The sequence below is a fragment of the Uranotaenia lowii genome, chromosome 2, assembly GCF_029784155.1.
Source record: "Uranotaenia lowii strain MFRU-FL chromosome 2, ASM2978415v1, whole genome shotgun sequence".
Taxonomy (NCBI): Eukaryota; Metazoa; Arthropoda; class Insecta; order Diptera; family Culicidae; genus Uranotaenia; species Uranotaenia lowii.
In genome coordinates, this window is record NC_073692.1 from 2,550,482 (window position 1) to 2,574,065 (window position 23,584).

Genomic DNA, 23,584 nt, shown 5'->3' on the forward strand with positions numbered 1-23,584 from the left:
TTTAACATTTTCTCAAAATCTGGTCTACTGAGATTTCACATTAAATATGGGCTGGTCACATTAAATATGACCTTAAGTTTACTAAGTTTAAAAATGCTGTAAACTAGTGTAATGAATTCATTAGACTGAGGTAACGTTATTTTCATTTATTTTCAGGTCTTTTAACTAGAAATTGTTCGTTAGATTTGGATCTATCGGATACGAAGCACACCAGAAAAAAGCATTTTGATGCTATTGCAGCATCGAGCATTGCGGCAAGTAATGATTATCTCCAATGTAGTAACAAAGTAATAACAATGGCAACACTAAAAAAATTCCTGGAAACACGCCAGATGGAAATATTAGGCGACGAAGATGTCAAATCTATAATTCAAGTAAGCAGTGAAATATTATATATATACATATATTGGTTCTATGAATAACCTGAATTATTTGTTATCAACAGCGTCATGAACCTGAGGCAATGCATCGCATTGAAAACTGCATGAGCTTTGAAGGGTTTGCACGATATATGATAGACAAGGATAATTATGCGTTCCTTAGCGAAATTATGCCAGAAAATTCTTATATGAATCTTCCGCTTTCGCAGTATTACATAGCTTCTTCTCATAATACATACCTTACCGGACACCAACTAAAAGGAGAAAGTTCGGTAGAATTGTACAGCCAAGTGCTACTGACAGGTATTCAATATGTGGTGCTAAGTTGACAAAATTATATTTTTTTTTTCAATTTTACAGGAGCACGATGTGTTGAATTAGACTGTTGGGATGGAGACGATGGCACACCTGTTATTTACCATGGCCATACTTTTACTACGAAGATACCTTTTAGAGCAGTGGTTGAAGCAATAAATAAATCTGCCTTTGTGCAGTCCGCCTATCCTGTAATTTTGTCCATCGAAAATCATTGCTCTGTAGCACAACAACAAAGAATGGCAAATATTTTCCAGGTGATTGCCTATACCAGAATGTTGAATCATTGATCACTAAATAAGGTTTTATTTCAGTCCATCCTTGGTGACAAGTTAGTAACCAACTTTTTATTCGATCAAGATTACACTGATGAACCCCATTTGCCTTCTCCGCTTTCGCTTAAAAATAAAATACTCTTAAAAAATAAAAAACTAATAGTAGAGGTTCCTCCCACGCTAACTACCGGACTGACGTAAGTTTTTCATTGATATTTTAGTTATAAAATAATGAAAAGGGCTTTTTATAGTTTTCAATTATCATTCCTTTTTTTTAAGTAATTTAACTTTTAGCGATGCTAATTTATAAGATATTCATATTTTCAGGCGCCAAAACACCTATAAGCAATCGAATTTATCCAGTAGAGCAAGTTCAATTATTTCCAATACAAGTGGCAGCTCCTTGAATGAAGAATACAGTGATGATGAATATGAAGATGATGATGATTTTGACAATATTGATGGTACTATAAAGTTTTGAAATCATATGCCTATTTAAATTTTTACATATCAACAATTACAGAAAAAACATATCACGGAAACTGGGGATCAATAGAGGATAAGTCCAGACATAGTTTGTCTCATGCAAACATCTCAACACCAACGAGACAACGTCTTGAACAACAACATGTCCAATTGCAGCAACAACAACTAATTCAACAACAACAGCTTCAAATTCTACAGGACGATAGATCTCGTAAACGCAGTAACCAAATAGCACGAGAACTGTCCGACTTGGTGATCTACATTCAAGCTATCAAGTATCGAGGGCTGAATCCATATAGTCCTCATGGTTCCATACGTGCCAACCCTAAACAGCAACTAAAAGCAAGTGGAAGTGTAGTTACTGTAGGTAGCATTTTAAAAAATAGTTCTGGTGACACCTTAAGCCTGCCGTCGTCTAGCCATTTATCCGACAGCGTTTCGTTGAACTATGATACCTCGAGTATCAGCGGCAGCGAAAGCCATCTTTCAACAACTACTCGCACTAGAAGCATCCCGAATGCAAATCACCCTTGCTATCAGTGTGCTTCATTGAATGAAGCCAGCGCTAAGAAGTTATGTCGCAAAGATCCTTCCGGGTTGATAGCTCATACAGAAACTCAACTGATGCGTACATATCCGGCTGGCCTACGGATAGATTCATCTAACTTCAATCCCGTATTTTTTTGGTCATTTGGTTTTCAGATGGTAGCGTTAAACTACCAAACCGAAGACATGCCGATGCACATTAATAAGGCGATGTTTGAAGAAAACAATAGTTGTGGTTATGTACGTAAGCCTGATGTTCTCTGGAATCGATCTCACTTGATGTATCGGCGGTTTAATCCATTGGAAAAAGAATTTGATGGCCTCCACGTAACACAATTGGTGATAAACGTTGTTTCTGGACAATATTTAAACCAGGCAACTTGTGGTTCTACAATTCATATAGAAATTGAATTGTTGGGTATACCTATAGATTGTGGCAGAAGAAAAACAAAGCCAGTAAAACATAATCTATTTAATCCGGTCTGGAATGAAACATTCTTCTTCAAAATAATGTTTCATGATTTAGCATTTCTTAAATTTACGTTGTACGAGTCAGACAATGTGGTGGTTGCGCAAAGAGTGATATCTTTGAAATGTTTTAGGCCAGGTTATCGACATGTTCGTCTAAGAACTCCAACTAATCAGCCATTCCACATGGCGTCCCTTTTCGTATACACGCGTGTAGAGGAGGAAGGCTTGGACCGCTCGTATGGTGAAATTGATGAACAGTATCTACAGCAGTCGCGTTTAGCAACCAGAAAAGATATGGTGGAAGATTCGGAGCCACTTTTGGAAAGTAAAGTACCTCTTCTAAAACGAAAAACATTTTTTTGTACTATATATGATGCAGTGCCGAATAATCCTTTTACTATTCTCAAAATTACACAAGAATGCACAACGAAAGATGTACTTATGATGGTGCTACAGAAAATACATAAACAAAGAGCGGATATTACAAATTATATACTGATAGAGGAAGTTTACACAGGCTGGGAGAAAAAGGATAAAAGACATCCACCAACTCAGCGTGTTCTGGACCTAACAGAAAAGCCACTTCAAGCTCAAGCTAGTTGGAAAGGCGACGGTCGATTCATATTGAAACAAATAGGAAATGATCCAAGCAGCAGAGCATGGGTGACATCTATCCGTCGAAGTGCGGATGCAAGGCGTGCCTCAATTGCGACTACAACGGGAGGAGGAGAAACCGCTGGCGATAAGGAACCTGGAACTGCTGCCGATGATCCTTTGGCGCTGGAGAATGTTGACAATTTTCTGGTGTGCGTGTACAATGTCTCTCATGACATACCGTACGCAATATTACGAGTACCTATCAAATCAACAGCACAAGACGTTTTGGCTCAGGCCTTATTAAAAGCACGCCGCATTGACAACCCCAATAATTTTTTACTAGTCGAAGAACTTAACTTTAACAACAAAAGCAATGACACAATGCAGCGAATTTTGTTGGATGATGAAAATGTTTACATGACACAGGCCAACTGGAAATCGATAGGTCGTTTTGTGATACATGAACGAAACCAACTAACTCCTTCAACGATTCGCAAAACGATCTTACCGATAGAGAAAATAAGTAGGGGATTCAGTATTAGTAGAGGCTCCTCGTCTTCTTCAACATCTGTCCATTCGACAGCAGCGAAATCACCAATCCAGGTGGCTCTCAGTGATCCCACTACATCAAGAATTAAATGTCGCTCAGCAGATGTTACATATCATGGTACGAAGTCCAAACCATCGCGCGAGCTAGGGTCCGCTTATCAGGGCTCTAGTGGAGGACGCCACAAGTATAGCTCCGAAAAAGATACTTCATTTTCGAGTACGAGTAGTAGCAGCAATGCGACCAACAACTCAAATAACCGTAGAGAAGTTCATTCCGAAGGCGAAACGCTAAGCGACGAAGAAAGCAAAGATAGTGATATTCTATCAACCATGTCGCGTTTCAAACGAATGTCGATTAAAAAACTAAAATCCTGGAAATCATAAATTGTTGCCGCTCATTGGTCCAATCATTATGATTTCATTGGATAGGGATGCACAAGTAGGATACTAATCATCGTAACCCTAGCAATCATCTTACAACATAATTTTCGTTTTCTGTATACAAGATGTGAATCAAAGATCGTTCATAAATTCGAAATGAAAGAATTATTTCGAGGCGGAACCAGAAAATTTCATATAGTAATAAACCATGACATTAAAAAGCGCGTTTATAACATTAAATAAATAACAAGCGAAAACTATGTGATAATTATTAATACACTAAACCAAATAACTGTAATATCGGATTGACCTTTGGTTGGAATTTTATCAGAAGTGACAGAAAAAATTCATATACAAAACAAATAACCTTCCTTCCAAGAAGTCTCGTTTCACCTTACTCAAAGGTTAAAAAAATGCAACATAATCAAATAGATCGATCTCTAGGAATGGAAAAAAAAACTATATTAACGGAACCAAACCGAAAAGTATTTCTTTTCTTATGAAAAGACAAGCTGTGTTAAAATGGAATGCGTTATGTTATTGTTGAAAATGCACTAGAGTATTATATTGATAAGTAAAATGCTTTACCATCACTTGAACATGAATGAATTAAGAGTATTTTTATTTTCTGATTACTGGGTCCATAGAATGAAACGAAATGCAACATTAAAATAAACCACTTATTCTTGGTGTTTATGTGTGTCAATCTGAGGTTTGTACGAATATTTATGATCATTATAAATATAATTAGTGACGATTTGAAAATTAACATTGAAATAAAGTCGTTTAAAAAGAAAACTATTAATATACATATTGTAAAAACTGAAAATAATGTTAGAATTTTTATAACATGTTTTTTTTACCACAAAACTACTGAACATAATACACCTATTACATCACAAGTAATCACAAACCATGATGGAACATGTTAAATCTTACAAACAAAATTAACTACTAATAAATCGATCACTTTCATCAATCCCATTAAATATATATTAGAAAAGATAAAAAAAATAGTTGAGCTAATTATAGCGCTTATTAATACAAAAAATAACACATTGAATTTAAATCCATTTTAAAAAGACAACCAATCAGAAAAAAAAATAAAAGGATTTGAAATTTTGGTAGCAAAAAAATGTTTTTTTTTCAACATACATCCTTAATTCACAATGCCTGAACGTAGCAAAAATTGAAAGCTGGGGGCAGCAATGATCACTTTAAAAAATAAGCAAAGTTTTTATGAGTACTAGACTTGTTTTGTCGTGTTTCAGGCTTAATACTAGGGGGGTTGGATCCCTAGCGAACAGTGCCGAAAGGCTAGTGGCATAATCCGCCAAACAAAGCACCAGAAACATATTGTTTGAGCGTGTGTGAATTGTTTGAATTCTCCAAACATACCTAGATTGTTTTGTTATTGCTTTGTTTGATGGATCTACGACTCACCGTTCAGTGCAAAATGCATCGATCATGAATGGTAAATGAAAAAAAAACCCTCGACCAGGAATCGAACTCGAGTCTACTGATTATCTCTCCGACACCTTACACAATAGGCCAAATCGTCAGATGAAACAAGTCATGCTGTAGCTCTATTATTCAGGAGAAGTTCTTATTTTGCCTCTACAGTCTACAGTGACTGGTTTTCAGCTTTCGAATTCTATTTTTAAAATGCATTTTTAAAGGTTTTTATCTACTTTTTCAAGTATCGACCAATTAGGCAATAGACTATTTTAGTGCCCGAACACGAAACAATGATGTAGGTAATTCACATATCTATGTATTATAGCTAACTATTCTCTATGGTTAAATAAGCGTTTTCCTTAAGGTGGCCATTATGCCCTTATCTCTCCTATCTTCGAAATAACTGAACCGATTTTCATAAATTATACACTTTGGAATCGTCTTCATGTTCACACTCTATTTATGCCGAAAAAAAATTGTTGGCTTCTGAAAATTGAGCCGAAAGACAAAATGGTTAAAAAATATGGCGATTTGAACTAAGATCGTGACTTTTCATCGCGTTGATCAATTTTGATTAAATTTGGCCAGATACTACAGAGAATGTACCTTTTACGTAATCTCACCCAATTTTACGATCAAAACATGAAATTTGACAAAATTACAGCAAATTTTGTGATACAATCTCAACTTTCCCTACTTTTACTATCGTAACGTAGAAATCTGATGTTATTTCGAAATGTGAGAGTCGAAATTTTATGGAATGTTTAAGAAATGGGAAAAATATACAATCATGACAAAATTTACAGAAATGAAAAAATTTTCAAAAATGACATTTTAATATTTTGTCGTTATATTCTTCAATTTTGGCTATTGTCAAGATTAACATTTTTTCATGTTTGCAGTTAATATTATTTTTGTTTTCATCACTTTTATCAATTCGTCGTTTTTGTCTCTTTTGATATATCCTTTTTATTAGTTTCATACCAGTCATTTGTGCCTTTTTTTTCATTTGGTGTAATTTTTACTTGGTGTAAATTTTCATTGAAATTATTTGTTTTCCTATTTTTTTAGGTCTTTTGTCTTTCTTACAGAAAGGTTTGGTTATCGGTCGCTTGCGGAGATCATTAATTATGGGTCTTTTTTAAAATCATATGTACAAAATCACTAAACGAACATGTTTGTTATTTTTTGTCTTATTCAGTTGAAAATTATAAATTACACAAATCGAAGCTTTCAGCAAAGTTATAAATGATAATATATTAGAATAAGAGACATTAGAAGCATTAAATCTAAGCTTTAATTATAATCAAATAGTGAAAATAGAAGCGCCCAATACTGATCTATATATATAAAAATGAATTTCTGTCTGTCTGTCTGTCTGTCTGTTCCCTATAGACTCGGAAACTACTAAACCGATTTACGTGAAACTTGGCAGGTGGGGGTATTGGAGACCGGGGAAGGTTCCTATTCTGGTTTGGGACCCCTCCCCCTAACAGGAAGGGGGGAGGGGCCTCCCAAATAAAAGACAATTTTTTGCATAACTTTTGCAAATGGCAAATTTGGCATGCAGTGGTATTTAGGAACGGGGAATATATCAATGAATATAAGGTACCCCTCCCTCCTCTCAGCGGGGTGATAGGAAGGGGGGAGGGGGGCTACCTTACAATTTTTCATATAACTCGAAAACTAATCAAGATATTGGAACCAAATTTGGCATGGGAAGATATTTTGATATGAAAAATATTTCAATGATTATTTGAGGCCCCTCCCTCCCTGCAGTTGAAAGGGGGAGGGGCCTCTTTCATATTTTTTTACATAACTCTAAACTAATAAAGCAAATGGAACCAAATTTGGCATAAGAAGGTATTTGGATACGAATAATATTTAAATGATTATTTGAGACCCCTCCCTCTTTTCAGTAGGGAGATATAAAGGGGGGAGGGGCCCTCTTTTTAATTTTTTACATAACTCAAAATCTAATCAAGCAAACGGAACCAAATTTGGCATGGGCGGATGTTTGGGAACGCGACATGTTCTAATGATTGTTTGAGACCCCTTGCTTCTTCCAGCGGGGAGAAAGGAAAGAGGGAGGGAAGTTTCATAAAATTTTTATTGCATAACACAAGAACTACAACAACAAATGGAACCAAATTTGGCATGGAATGATATTTGGGTACGAGAAATTCTTCTATGAATATTTCGTATCCCACACACCTTTCAAAAAGGTGGATGAAAAGGGGGAGAAGAGGTCTCCCTTACAATTTTCAGTATAACTGGAGAGCTGATCGAGCAAATTGAACCATATTTGGCATGTGAGGGTATTTGGATACGAGAAATGTTTCTATTATAAATTGAAGCGCCACCTTTTTTCAACGGAAAGATAAAAAGGGGGAAAGGGGGGCTTCCATACAATTTTTTGCATAAATCAAGAATTAATAGAGCAAATGAAATAAAATTTGGTATCAAAAAGTATTTGAGAACAAAAAATACTTTTATGAATATTATGTTCTCACCCCTCCATTCAATGGGGAGAACGGAAGGGGGATGGTACTTCCTTTCAAGTTTATGCATAACTCAAGAATTTACAACGCAAATAAAACCAAATTTGGCATGGGATGGTATTTTAATACGACAAATTTTTTACGTCAAACAATTCCTTTCTTGCAGTGGGATGATAGAATTGGGGATAAAGGAAGGGAAGAGAAGAGAAATGGACAAAACTTAACATGGAAAATCATTTTGGTATGATTCTATGATTATCTGACACACCATGCTCTATTCAGTGAGAAGGTACATGGGAGGAGGGAGGTTAGCCCAATACAATTTTGTTAGCATTAGCAATTTATGCTAACGAAGCCAACAAATGGAAACAAATATGGCATGGAAAGGTACTTGGTTACGAGATATGTTTCTACGATTGTTTAGGGCGAAGCTTAAAGAAACAGATTAAAATTATCAGATCTTTAACACAAATTTATGGTGCAAGATTCAGAATAAAAGTTTAAGTTATTTTTTGATTGCCATCCGAAACTCCAGCTGCAGCTTTCATTTTATAGCGGTTGCTTATGAATTATGTTATAATTTGATTTAAAATAATGCAAAACAGTAAAAATTTGAGTAAATTCTGAAAATATCATTCGTTTTTGATAGGTGTAGCAAAGCACACCGGGTCAGCTAGTTTTATATAAAATATCAAATGAACGAAATATTACCATCAAATGGCATCCCTTACTATGTTTTATGCAAAAGAACGTATGATTTCTAATATTTAGCCAAAAAAATCTGCCTTGACTTATGTTTATCATCAGCTTCTACCATTTTCAATTCAATCTTATAAAACAATTTGCAAGTGCAACTAGAACATTGCCCAAAGCATAAATATGCGCATTTTATAAAAAAAAAAACATTTTCTCAAAATCTATAAGAGATTTCAACTTGAAAAATGCTCCAATGTATAGGAACCAGATGTCTGCTCGCTCATGTACATATAGTTTTCAGATACCTCCTATCTATTGGAATATTGAAGAAAAGAGGTAATTTACTTAGTATGCGCAACGAGGAAGAATGAACTTAATGGGTTAAATTCCTATAAAAAAAATAGTATGCGCATTTAGGAACACTTGCTTTTAAGACCTTTTTATGCACAACAATGTAAACTATTTAATATTTAACAAAAATTATTCACAATTTTGAAGCAAACCATTTATTTTTGAAACAAAAATACTTTACTTTTTATATTAGAAACTGAATGTAATTTTCAAGCGAATAATAAGAAATATTTTATCACGGCTGTCATCTTGAAAGAAAATGAAATTAATTTAAATTGCTTTATTGTACTACTTTCACCGTTAAAATAACTATATCTTTTGTAACTCTAGCAAATCATCGGCACATTTTTTAATTACATCAGTGCCCTCACAGTGCTTTAATATATTTTCGGATATAACAGATTCACCAAAATAAGCACCGCTTATTGCACAGGCCATGCTAGCAATTGTATCTGTATCACCTCCAAGAGAAATAGCATATTCCAATGTTTGGCGAAAAGCATGATGCTCCTTTTGTGTGCTCTAAAACATAAAATATTTTTTTGTAAAATTTAGATTGGAATTCCGATACCTAGTATTGATAGTATGGATAGATTAATACAAAAGGTCTAGAGTGAAAAAAAATTAGTGTAGACTCTACACTGTTGACAAGAGTTGAAAAATTGATTTTGATGGAATTAAGTACGCTGAATACATACAAATCTTCAATTGATTTTACCCAACTAGTTGAGAATCATACTCAAAAATTGAGTTAGTACAATCATAGTATATCATAAAAATCCTTTACGTAAATCCATGATTATTTCATAAAAAGCTCCAGAAAATAAAATAGGAACACATTACGTTGTTCCGAAAATATGAGTATGTTCCAGAATCAATGTTTTGATCTAATAAGATGATTTTCCATTTTTTTTATAAAGTAAAACATCCACATTAGACTGAGTCGATTTAAAGTCATTTTTGAATTTATCAAACCCTGGAATCTTAAAAGCTTCGTTTTGGTTCAAAACTAATCCATGATTAGAAAACCACTGGTCATGGTCTTAATGTAAACAAAAACAAGTCTCAGCTACTGAAATCGCAATTCAAGCTGCCGAATGTGGACGAGGCTTCAGCACAAGCAGCAGTGCCAGATATTTCGTTTACATAAATTGGTTGGTTGGTTTGTTTCGCCAATTTATTTTGTTTAATAACATTTGATCTACGAAGAACATTTGGCCTGTATAAGATCAATAAACGTTAACAATAATAAATCTCCTTGGTGCTCGTTTCGCACTCGTTTCTCCTAGAAGCTCGTTTCGCACAGGAACATCTTCTGTTGATTTTTTTTTGTTTCGATTATAGTCGTTTTATTATGCGTGCAGAAAAAATCCAAACTATGAGCGCTAATAATCATAGCAGTTTTGCCTACTAGCGACACGTCGCATACGTCGCGACGTTGAAAATAATAACGATGCACCGCAAGTTTCCTTGGAGACCTGGAGCATGCGATTGATGTCGTAAGGAAAATGTACTGTAAATAACATAAACAATGTTCGAGTACTACATCGAAATCGCCTACTGGACTGAAAAAAGAAAAACAAACCTGCGAATGACAGAAATCTCGCTAGTAAAAAAGCGTCGCTAGTCCTACTGTCGCTATTCGGTTTGGTGCTTTACACATAATACCATCTTTATGGCATTCGCTACTTTATCAACGTTGCAGTTGGCGGATCGTTATTGAAAAACTTATCCGGTACAACTGTGTTCGATGTTTACTCTTGGGCTCGAACTCGCGCACGTCGGCTCAGGAGACAACAGACTTGCCAACTGAGGTCTTTTGTCTTTCTTACAGAAAGGTTTGGTTATCGGTCGCTTGCGGAGATCATTAATTATGGGTCTTTTTTAAAATCATATGTACAAAATCACTAAACGAACATGTTTGTTATTTTTTGTCTTATTCAGTTGAAAATTATAAATTACACAAATCGAAGCTTTCAGCAAAGTTATAAATGATAATATATTAGAATAAGAGACATTAGAAGCATTAAATCTAAGCTTTAATTATAATCAAATAGTGAAAATAGAAGCGCCCAATACTGATCTATATATATAAAAATGAATTTCTGTCTGTCTGTCTGTCTGTCTGTTCCCTATAGACTCGGAAACTACTAAACCGATTTACGTGAAACTTGGCAGGTGGGGGTATTGGAGACCGGGGAAGGTTCCTATTCTGGTTTGGGACCCCTCCCCCTAACAGGAAGGGGGGAGGGGCCTCCCAAATAAAAGACAATTTTTTGCATAACTTTTGCAAATGGCAAATTTGGCATGCAGTGGTATTTAGGAACGGGGAATATATCAATGAATATAAGGTACCCCTCCCTCCTCTCAGCGGGGTGATAGGAAGGGGGGAGGGGGGCTACCTTACAATTTTTCATATAACTCGAAAACTAATCAAGATATTGGAACCAAATTTGGCATGGGAAGATATTTTGATATGAAAAATATTTCAATGATTATTTGAGGCCCCTCCCTCCCTGCAGTTGAAAGGGGGAGGGGCCTCTTTCATATTTTTTTACATAACTCTAAACTAATAAAGCAAATGGAACCAAATTTGGCATAAGAAGGTATTTGGATACGAATAATATTTAAATGATTATTTGAGACCCCTCCCTCTTTTCAGTAGGGAGATATAAAGGGGGGAGGGGCCCTCTTTTTAATTTTTTACATAACTCAAAATCTAATCAAGCAAACGGAACCAAATTTGGCATGGGCGGATGTTTGGGAACGCGACATGTTCTAATGATTGTTTGAGACCCCTTGCTTCTTCCAGCGGGGAGAAAGGAAAGAGGGAGGGAAGTTTCATAAAATTTTTATTGCATAACACAAGAACTACAACAACAAATGGAACCAAATTTGGCATGGAATGATATTTGGGTACGAGAAATTCTTCTATGAATATTTCGTATCCCACACACCTTTCAAAAAGGTGGATGAAAAGGGGGAGAAGAGGTCTCCCTTACAATTTTCAGTATAACTGGAGAGCTGATCGAGCAAATTGAACCATATTTGGCATGTGAGGGTATTTGGATACGAGAAATGTTTCTATTATAAATTGAAGCGCCACCTTTTTTCAACGGAAAGATAAAAAGGGGGAAAGGGGGGCTTCCATACAATTTTTTGCATAAATCAAGAATTAATAGAGCAAATGAAATAAAATTTGGTATCAAAAAGTATTTGAGAACAAAAAATACTTTTATGAATATTATGTTCTCACCCCTCCATTCAATGGGGAGAACGGAAGGGGGATGGTACTTCCTTTCAAGTTTATGCATAACTCAAGAATTTACAACGCAAATAAAACCAAATTTGGCATGGGATGGTATTTTAATACGACAAATTTTTTACGTCAAACAATTCCTTTCTTGCAGTGGGATGATAGAATTGGGGATAAAGGAAGGGAAGAGAAGAGAAATGGACAAAACTTAACATGGAAAATCATTTTGGTATGATTCTATGATTATCTGACACACCATGCTCTATTCAGTGAGAAGGTACATGGGAGGAGGGAGGTTAGCCCAATACAATTTTGTTAGCATTAGCAATTTATGCTAACGAAGCCAACAAATGGAAACAAATATGGCATGGAAAGGTACTTGGTTACGAGATATGTTTCTACGATTGTTTAGGGCGAAGCTTAAAGAAACAGATTAAAATTATCAGATCTTTAACACAAATTTATGGTGCAAGATTCAGAATAAAAGTTTAAGTTATTTTTTGATTGCCATCCGAAACTCCAGCTGCAGCTTTCATTTTATAGCGGTTGCTTATGAATTATGTTATAATTTGATTTAAAATAATGCAAAACAGTAAAAATTTGAGTAAATTCTGAAAATATCATTCGTTTTTGATAGGTGTAGCAAAGCACACCGGGTCAGCTAGTTTTATATAAAATATCAAATGAACGAAATATTACCATCAAATGGCATCCCTTACTATGTTTTATGCAAAAGAACGTATGATTTCTAATATTTAGCCAAAAAAATCTGCCTTGACTTATGTTTATCATCAGCTTCTACCATTTTCAATTCAATCTTATAAAACAATTTGCAAGTGCAACTAGAACATTGCCCAAAGCATAAATATGCGCATTTTATAAAAAAAAAACATTTTCTCAAAATCTATAAGAGATTTCAACTTGAAAAATGCTCCAATGTATAGGAACCAGATGTCTGCTCGCTCATGTACATATAGTTTTCAGATACCTCCTATCTATTGGAATATTGAAGAAAAGAGGTAATTTACTTAGTATGCGCAACGAGGAAGAATGAACTTAATGGGTTAAATTCCTATAAAAAAAATAGTATGCGCATTTAGGAACACTTGCTTTTAAGACCTTTTTATGCACAACAATGTAAACTATTTAATATTTAACAAAAATTATTCACAATTTTGAAGCAAACCATTTATTTTTGAAACAAAAATACTTTACTTTTTATATTAGAAACTGAATGTAATTTTCAAGCGAATAATAAGAAATATTTTATCACGGCTGTCATCTTGAAAGAAAATGAAATTAATTTAAATTGCTTTATTGTACTACTTTCACCGTTAAAATAACTATATCTTTTGTAACTCTAGCAAATCATCGGCACATTTTTTAATTACATCAGTGCCCTCACAGTGCTTTAATATATTTTCGGATATAACAGATTCACCAAAATAAGCACCGCTTATTGCACAGGCCATGCTAGCAATTGTATCTGTATCACCTCCAAGAGAAATAGCATATTCCAATGTTTGGCGAAAAGCATGATGCTCCTTTTGTGTGCTCTAAAACATAAAATATTTTTTTGTAAAATTTAGATTGGAATTCCGATACCTAGTATTGATAGTATGGATAGATTAATACAAAAGGTCTAGAGTGAAAAAAAATTAGTGTAGACTCTACACTGTTGACAAGAGTTGAAAAATTGATTTTGATGGAATTAAGTACGCTGAATACATACAAATCTTCAATTGATTTTACCCAACTAGTTGAGAATCATACTCAAAAATTGAGTTAGTACAATCATAGTATATCATAAAAATCCTTTACGTAAATCCATGATTATTTCATAAAAAGCTCCAGAAAATAAAATAGGAACACATTACGTTGTTCCGAAAATATGAGTATGTTCCAGAATCAATGTTTTGATCTAATAAGATGATTTTCCATTTTTTTTATAAAGTAAAACATCCACATTAGACTGAGTCGATTTAAAGTCATTTTTGAATTTATCAAACCCTGGAATCTTAAAAGCTTCGTTTTGGTTCAAAACTAATCCATGATTAGAAAACCACTGGTCATGGTCTTAATGTAAACAAAAACAAGTCTCAGCTACTGAAATCGCAATTCAAGCTGCCGAATGTGGACGAGGCTTCAGCACAAGCAGCAGTGCCAGATATTTCGTTTACATAAATTGGTTGGTTGGTTTGTTTCGCCAATTTATTTTGTTTAATAACATTTGATCTACGAAGAACATTTGGCCTGTATAAGATCAATAAACGTTAACAATAATAAATCTCCTTGGTGCTCGTTTCGCACTCGTTTCTCCTAGAAGCTCGTTTCGCACAGGAACATCTTCTGTTGATTTTTTTTTGTTTCGATTATAGTCGTTTTATTATGCGTGCAGAAAAAATCCAAACTATGAGCGCTAATAATCATAGCAGTTTTGCCTACTAGCGACACGTCGCATACGTCGCGACGTTGAAAATAATAACGATGCACCGCAAGTTTCCTTGGAGACCTGGAGCATGCGATTGATGTCGTAAGGAAAATGTACTGTAAATAACATAAACAATGTTCGAGTACTACATCGAAATCGCCTACTGGACTGAAAAAAGAAAAACAAACCTGCGAATGACAGAAATCTCGCTAGTAAAAAAGCGTCGCTAGTCCTACTGTCGCTATTCGGTTTGGTGCTTTACACATAATACCATCTTTATGGCATTCGCTACTTTATCAACGTTGCAGTTGGCGGATCGTTATTGAAAAACTTATCCGGTACAACTGTGTTCGATGTTTACTCTTGGGCTCGAACTCGCGCACGTCGGCTCAGGAGACAACAGACTTGCCAACTGAGCTATATCACAAGCCCATTCTGTTGAAATAGATTTTTATGAATCACTTATATATATCTACATGTAATGTAATTAGACATGTGTCACATTATGCTGTGACATACTTCCAGGAACAATTCTCACCTATTACCTCTTAACACGTTGACGGACAGTTGCGTCTATAGCCGTCAAATTCAAGTTCACTATGCATTTGTGCATTTACCAGCGTACAAGTAGAAGCCTAGTGTCATGTTTTCGAAACAAAATTTAGTAGGGTAGGTGTACCCTCCTCCGTCGTATCCCTCTGATTCGTCGCAATTCAAGAATGCATGTTTTAGAGCCGAAAAATCACTTTCCACTTTATAGTGTCAATTTTCGAATTTCACTTGTTTCTACTGTCCGTCAACGTGTTAAGATTATATTTCCCTGAAATTATGTAAGAGAAAATCTAGAAGTGAGAAACCACTTCAAGCGAGAGTAAAAACACACACACGTTTTCAACACATTTTTGTTCGGGGCTCGCTATCTGTTATCTGTGGTAAAAAGTCTTTCTCTTGGACTGTCGCTGATTCAGATTCGACTGTATTTAAAAAAAAGCGTATTGTGAAGATGGTGATTAAAACATGAATCAATAAATTGAAAAAAGTACTTACATTCACACCTTTTTGCGAAGTATTTAGTAGGAAACAATATATAGCTGTCGGTACGGAATATAATGCTTCAACACTGTGTCCTAACAAGTTTAGTACATTTTCGTCATTAGGTTCTATTTGCCCTTCTAATAACTGTTCAATCACACCTAACTGTTTTTGATAGGCTTGGCCATGGTCTTCTAAAAGAATATCTCCAGTTTTTTCTATTTCAGAAATATCGTTTTTCAATTCAGTCAGATACTGGAGCCAATCAAACCCTTTTTCCGGATTTAAGTACAAGCACTGGCGTATGGCGAGAGCTTGTAGAATGGCTCCATTAATTCCAAGTATGTGGGCGTGCGTGATTGTTGCAGTGTCTTGTACAAGTTTGATCATTACCGTTTTATTGCATTGTAATGCATATAACGGGATGGGCGATACACGCATTGCTGAACCATTTCCGTACGAACCACTTCCTCCGAATTGCTCTCGAGCAGGCGCAACTGGATCAGATATTTTAGATTTCTTTAATTTCATGAACACCTCTCCAACCGCTGCCCCATAGCCGCGGTTTGGGTCTTTAAAGTACTCAATTACAAAATTTCTAGCCAATAATGATTGCGAATATCCCTGAGGATCAAGAAATGTACGAGCCATACAAATTGTCATAGCAGTGTCATCTGTATATTTTTTATAGGGTGCTGGAATTATAAATGATAGTAGGTTTAATAGGTACTTGTCTTTCCTCAACATACTGAGTTTATGGATGTAAGGGTTAGTTTTTTCTACTGGTTTGCAACTTTTTTTCGATTTTCTTAAATTTTTAATTGTTGCGTGGGATGGTTTTATATTTGAGCTAAGTAGGTAAATAAAAAAAAAACAATCGGTTGCTTTTTATTGTTTTTCATGATTTAAAATTAGATTTTGAATTCTTCATTATCCTTTTATTCTATATTGTTTGTTGGTAATCTACCATTGGTGCACGAATATAGATCCGATTTCTATTTTTTTATTTTATAGAGGATTTGAACCAACTTGGTAATTCGTCCTCTTAGATCCGTAGGGGAGATGAGGGCATAACGAGCACCCAGGGCATAATGAGCACTACTCTTTTCTACGAAAGTACGTATTTTCTTAAATAAATTTTCATGAGGATTTGTTTCGTACTTCCTATAGTATTAATTTTTCACAAAAAAGGAATCTCCTTATCATCTTTACAGAGATATTAAAAAAAAACTAGCTTGGTTCTCAAGTTACGAAAATATTATAATTTTTGAGCACCACGAAATAAGCTCTTATGATCTCAAAGTAATCTTGATCTATAATGTACGCACTGTAACATGATGTACACATTATTTCTCAATTTTCACCATCATAAAATTTTTGATTTTTCACTTTTATCAATTTTAAAACACGTTTTTACTTAAATTTGTTGACTAGGGGCATATAGAGCACCATATTATCGAGGCATAATGAGCATTTTCTGCCGTAGAATCTAGCAGCGAATTAAAATTGATTTATAGGGCCACACCTTGACTAGTTTTCATCCGACGATCGGTGTCAGAGAGGTAATCAAAAGACTAGCGTTAGATTTCTGTTCGAGGTGATTTTTTTCCATTTACAATTCATGATCGATTTTTTTATTGTTACATTATACGGCTAGTAGCATCATCCTCCGAACAAAGCACATAATGTAGGAGAGTGCGTGAATTGTTTGTATTCTACAAACAGACCCAGATTATTTTGTTATTGCTTTGTTTGATGAATCTACGACTCACCTGACTTCATCTAATTGAATTCGCTACTAGATTCCCCGGCAGAAACCGCACATCTTGCCCTGATTAATGGTGCTCATACTGCCTCAGGGGGGGTTCTCATTATGCCTCCACAGTGGCTGGTTTTCAGCTTTTGGCAAAATTTTTAAAAATGCATTTTTCAACGTTTTCATCTAGTTTTTCACGTTTCAGTCCGTTAGGGAATAGGCTTTTCAAGTATCTGAACACGAAACAATAATGTAACCTCCATATTATAGGTATTTTCTATGATTAAATAACCGTTTTCCTTAAGGTGGCCATTATGCCCCCATCTCCCCTATTAAAACAATATGGGGCATGCTATTTATCATCGTACAAATTGAAAATAACAAAAAAAAATTTACCTTTAAAATAGGGACCTTCTAACTTATCCAGATTGTTTCGTAATAGCGATTTGGAACGATTGTCCATGAGTTCTCCTTCAAAAGGTGCTCCACAGCAGTCGCCTACCAATGCACCAAGAAGACATCCACGGAACTTCGACCGTAAGAATAATTTGTCCAGCATTATTCACTTATTTATTACGTTTATAAACCTTTCTTGAATAATTAATTCTTTTATTAAAAAAAACCGCAAAATCAACTTTTGACCGGCAAAAACAAACAATACACGAAAAGCGCATGGTTCTCATATTATAAGAAAAAATTTACACCCGTAAAAATACTATCAAAAGTGAGTGAAAAGTAGTCAAAACCTAGGTCAGGCAAATAAAAATTCGAAGCAGCATTTTTTTTTTACTTTTCGTCAATAAACTCGTGCCGGAGCCAAAAAAAAATTAACGTAACGGGTGAGGCAAATAGAAATTCGCTGCAGCATTTTTGCAGTTTTTTTTGCTTTTCGACAAAAACCTGACCAGTTTTCGAAAAGAGTTAATCAGTTCAGTTTGGTGGAATTTGTAAACCTGTTCAATGCAAAACTATCTTAAAGACTTAAAAAAAAGTTTTGATAATGATCATTCTAATAAAAAAAAATCTGTTACCTACCCGCATAGTTTAAAATCATACACTGAATCTTCACTATAATAGCGCCAGCACTAAATTTTACTTCGGAAGTCCGGACTTCCGATTTCCAAAAGACTTCCGACAAAGAAAAGTGAAGTACTAGATTGTCGGAAGTCTGTGTTTTGTTGCCAGTTCACCAGCGACGTTTCTAAAATTTTTATTGAAATTCACAATATGAAGGTCCACTAACGGTATTAAACAAAACTTAATATTTAACAAAGTTTTATCATTTCCATTTTAGTGTGGATTGGACTGATGCGCGGTGCGGACGCGTTATTTTCACAGTGTACAATAAATAATCGACGAATTGAAATGAAATGGTGAAAGATTCGTGAATGGTGAATTTTGTCGAATTTATTCGAAAGCTGAAGGTTAACAATTTGTTAGTTGCGGATCCTCGGTTGCTGGAGTTTCATATACAATACATGAATGGATTTAAAACGTGCAGTTCAACTGCAATACCAGGTAAAAAATGTGGTAAATAAAGGTAAATAACAGTTTAATTGATTTTTCATTCCTTTTTTTACAGCTTTTCTCCAAGGAGCTGTGTACTGATTATGGAGATGACATTATCCGTTTTCTCAAACAGTCCGAACAGAATCGTGTTCCTATGAGGTTTATTTCACCTCAGATCCGACATCGTGAGGCCATGGTCAACTTCATTCGTAGTGTAGGCGAATACGAGCAATTGCTAAGGGCTACCGTGCATCTAGGTATTAATAGTTCATTCTAAAAGCTTAATTCAACATATCGAAACATACCGCGGTTCAAGGCGGATTTTTTTTCATCAACCTTTTTTTGCGGTTAGGGTCTATATGACCCGAACAGTACTTTCTCGACGCGATATTACAGGAACGGTTAAAACTAGATACAGGAAATTTTCTGACTTTTGCTAAAATGAAAACCTCTACAATTTCTGATTTTAACATTAGGGCTAACAGAGTCGCCCAGCAAAAAAAAAAAGACAATTAGCCGGTTAGGGTAATATAGACCCGGATTATTGTTTTGGTTATAATATCAATACTACTGAACGGATTGTCAAATCCGTCTGGAATGATTCTTAGCTGACTTGTTTTCCGTTTAAACTGTATTGTTTGCCAGTATAACTTATTTAAGGTTAATAGATCGATTATTATTTTACACACTTTTTCTTTTTTGAATTCTATTTCTTATTGTATTGAGTGAAGAAAAGGAAAAATATCCTAACAGCTAGAACAGATTAGGTTAACCGTTAACATATTTAAATATCATTCTCCTCCCCAATGCTCCCCAATGAATTACGAGTTATTCTTAAATCTAGCTTTTTTTCAATCGCTGGGGGCTAATTGGATGGAAATTATATTATGGGTTTTAAGTTTGTGAAACGAATCTATTGGTTCAGTAGTTTTGAAGATACAGCCAAAATAGTAATCCGGGTCTATATGACCCTAATCGGCTAATTAACCGCAAAGGAAGGATAAGCTATGATGTTCTAATGCGACCGAACTGTATAATTCCGTTGCAATTGACTGTTAGACACAGTGATGTCAACCTTCCAGATTTTGTCTGGATCTTCCAGACTTTTCGGACTTCTGCCAGACATATTTTCAGGTTTCCAGACTTCCAGACTTTTGTCATTTCTTCCAGACAATTCCAGACTTTTGGCTAGGACATAAATTGTTCATAAAAACTATGAAAATTCAAAATGGTCATGGTATAATATAGCAGGAAATGATTAGAATTTATTAACTATGAATTCAGAAGTGGTTGAAAGCTATTAATAATGGCAAATTTCTTCGAAGTGTTAAATTGAAAGTCAAAAAACAGAACATGTAAATGTTAAGCGGACCATAGACTACACAAATGACGTGTGAAAATTCGATGATTCCACCACGATTGTTTGATCTATGCTCGCCCACACACGATACAAACATATTTCATGCGAACACAAACGATTGCTGCCAAAAACAACAACAGCAACGAAAAAAAAACCGTCTCCTTCCCGGCTGGGGCTGAGTAAATGGCCTGGATTTTGTACAAACAGCACCATACACCATGTCACAGAGGGTGGTTTGCACAAAATATTTCGATCTGGACCGATTTCACTCAAACTGTTTGCGCGATAATTCAAGCAGTACCATACACGATGCAAATCGTGTTCACAGCGACAAAATTTCATCGATTTTCATCTCATTTGTACAAATGTTGTGTAGTCTGTGGCCCGCTTTAGTGACAGAAACAAACGATCAGTCGCTATTAGGCGACCAAAAAAAAAAGGTTACCACCTTCAAAAGTAAGCTATCCAGACATTTCGGGACATTTCCAGACATTTTTTAAAAATCTTCCAGACTTTTTCGAAAAACAGTTGGCAACCCTGGTTAGACAGACTTCCTGCTTCAGAGCTATCTGTCCAACCTTCTCTGAATTGTACTGATTTTATCGGTATCGAAATGTTGCTCGATAAAAATAACTGAGTAATCGTTCAACTGAGTATTTGAACAAATACTAGCTTAATTACAAAAAATATTTAAATGTAGTTTTTCAATTTAGATTACAAGCTTATTTTCTCATAATTGCATAAAATAAGGCGTTTCAAACACCAATGACTTTGTTTGGTAACTGCGTTATGCAACTTGATTCATCATTTCGTGTACTTAAAAAAATACTCATTTTTCCATAACTGTACAGATTTTTACGAAACCTCGTGGCATCCCTGTTAAGCTATACTCACCGTGACATCAGCACATTGTTTGGTTCGTTACTGCTAGGGTGCCTAATCGGTATTGCGCATGGCACACTTTCAAGTAAACGAATTTTAAATCAAAATCATTACTTAAAAGGACGAATGGAAAAGTTAGTTAAATTCTCTAAAAAAAAGAAGTAGAATAGAATAGTTTGGTTCATTTTTTTACACTTATTGACTTAACCTTTTTTTCCAATAATCTTTATCCATAATCCAGTAAAACTTTACGTGTAGACTTTATCAATTGTAGTACTTATATATTTGCCTCAACTTTGGGCTTTGCTTATTTCATTGACTAACTCATTTTCTTTGACTCTAATGCAATGTTATATAGGATAAAGGTGGTTGTCACTGAATAAAACCAGAATTACAATTAACTATCAAGAATTTGATAACTTCCATTCTTGCCATAAACTCTTTAATAATTTATTTTACTATGCTGCGGCTAAAACATTTTACTCATTAATTATTTAATCCGGTATTCGCGTTTCATATTGCTTGTAGGTTGCTATCCATAATTGGTTATTTTTTTTTATTTCTTGCAGCTATTTACCTAGTGGATACTTTTATGGATAATCACAACATCACTGATAACCGTCTCAACCTGGTGGCACTTTCTTGTATACTGCTGGCATCTAAAATCGAAGAAAATGAACCAAATATTCCTTCTTTAAGTAGTTTGAACGAATTGGTACATAATCAATATCCAACATCTGACTATGCAGTTCTCGAAGTTGTCCTTCTAAAATTCTTCAACTGGAATTTAATAATTCCAACAGTCGCCACCTTCGCTGGATATTGGTTGCTAAATGTTGTATCGCCTGAGGATTTTCTAGATAGTTTGAGTGTGCAACAATTCTTCGAAAAAAGATTTCAGGCAATCGATTTGTTTTTAGAATTTGTTGACATCACTACCACACATGTTAAAATGACAAATAAGCGTCCCTCACTAGTAGCGTCGGCTTGTCTAGCCGCTGCTAGGTCGTGTATACCGGTGGAATTTACGTGGCCTGATTGCATGATCAAGCTTACCGGTTACACATTCAATCAACTCGACTCTACATCAGCTGAGCTAATGAGTTGGAGGGCTTGTCTTTTAATGAAAGAAATATCAAGTCGTAAAAGGATGGCCTTTGATTCTGGATATTTAACGGAAAGCGATGACAATGAAGACGAAGGCTCTAGCGTACAGATTCAAGACTTAGATACCGCCTGACGAATTTAGAACTAAATAATATACACAAACACACACTGTCACATACCATACATACATTGTTAATTTAATTTAATTTAATATTTAGTTGAAATAAGATACGTTATAAATAAATCTTCATTATTACTTTTATATTATTGCTTTGGTTGTTTCAAACGTGTTTCTCATAAAAAATAAGTTGATAGAATAGACGCCTTTGAAGTGCCGGTTATAAATAACTTTTTTCATTAACTTGGCAAAATGAAACCCTTAGTCACAAGTTTTAGCGTGTATGCGCATCGGAGGTTTTTTTCCACTACGCGTGAAAAATTTGAATATTGAAATTCGAATATTACCGGAAGTACGCTTTTTCTCGGGAGTATCGTGTAGAAAAACAGTGTCGACCAAGTTTAAAAGTGTTTTCCCATAATTTGATTTCGGAAAAATCAAATCGAAGATCGTGAACCGAAAAAGAAAGGCGAAAGGACGCCAGTGAAAAGTGAGGTTATCACATACGATGGAGGGTGGACAGGATCCCCCTGATCCGCCAGGAACCAGCAGGAGCCCAGGAAACAGCCATGAACAACAGCCGAAAGAAAGGGAATATGAGGAAATTTCTTATGCCGCTACTGACTCCGCACCGTACCGCGTTTATTTTGAACCCGCCGACAAAGCTTCCGGGAAGTTGAACAAATTTGCTCTCGGGAGTGCACTCAAAAAAATGGAAAGCTTCAAAAATTTTATTACTGACATGAAATATGTTAGTCAAAGGAAGATAATCGTCTTTTTGAGCAGCTACGTGAAAGCGAACAAATTGGTTGAGCAGATCAAAAAGGAAGGAACAGGATACAAGGCTTATATCCCTAGACACCTGATTTGTATAACTGGTGTAATAGCAGGAATCCCGACCGAAATTGACCTGGAAGAAATCAAGGGTGACATAGAGTGTGATGTCCCAATCCTAAGTATCAACAGGATGTTCAGAGGTAAGGAGAAAGAACCTATCAATCGTGTGCGTATTACCTTCAGATCACAGCAATTACCGGAGACTGTGAAACTTTTTTGTTGCTCCGCCAAAATCCGACCATTCACCCCATCAATCATTTTGTGCGGCAAATGTCTTCGATTTGGGCACA

The 23,584-nt window shown here is 35.2% G+C and overlaps 3 protein-coding genes across 9 annotated transcripts in view; 2 read left to right on the forward strand and 1 right to left on the reverse strand.

Annotated features, from left to right (window-relative positions):
* LOC129741029 (1-phosphatidylinositol 4,5-bisphosphate phosphodiesterase epsilon-1-like) overlaps nt 1-4,870 on the forward strand; it is a 75,525-nt gene extending 70,655 nt beyond the window's left edge. For all 7 annotated transcript variants that reach the window (XM_055732721.1, XM_055732725.1, XM_055732722.1 and 4 more), the window contains 6 exons: nt 157-374; nt 446-683; nt 741-952; nt 1,010-1,167; nt 1,298-1,434; nt 1,494-4,870. In XM_055732721.1, the coding sequence (XP_055588696.1) occupies nt 157-374; nt 446-683; nt 741-952; nt 1,010-1,167; nt 1,298-1,434; nt 1,494-4,003 (3,473 nt within the window). In that variant the 3' untranslated portion in view covers nt 4,004-4,870. The remainder of the gene's footprint in view (nt 1-156; nt 375-445; nt 684-740; nt 953-1,009; nt 1,168-1,297; nt 1,435-1,493) is intronic.
* Nucleotides 4,871-13,563: 8,693 nt separating this feature from the next.
* Nucleotides 13,564-18,137, reverse strand: LOC129745854 (ADP-ribosylhydrolase ARH3-like). Its single transcript, XM_055739215.1, has 3 exons — nt 17,878-18,137; nt 15,741-16,420; nt 13,564-13,818 (listed from the first exon to the last, which is right to left on the reverse strand). Exons 1-3 carry the CDS (start codon nt 18,038-18,040, stop codon nt 13,606-13,608), a joined length of 1,056 nt encoding a protein of 351 aa, XP_055595190.1. The 5' UTR covers nt 18,041-18,137; the 3' UTR covers nt 13,564-13,605.
* Nucleotides 18,138-18,803: 666 nt separating this feature from the next.
* On the forward strand, nt 18,804-22,518 carry LOC129748640 (cyclin-J). Its single transcript, XM_055743305.1, has 3 exons — nt 18,804-18,999; nt 19,064-19,247; nt 21,802-22,518. Exons 1-3 carry the CDS (start codon nt 18,964-18,966, stop codon nt 22,470-22,472), a joined length of 891 nt encoding a protein of 296 aa, XP_055599280.1. The 5' UTR covers nt 18,804-18,963; the 3' UTR covers nt 22,473-22,518.
* The last annotated feature ends 1,066 nt before the right edge of the window (nt 22,519-23,584 follow it).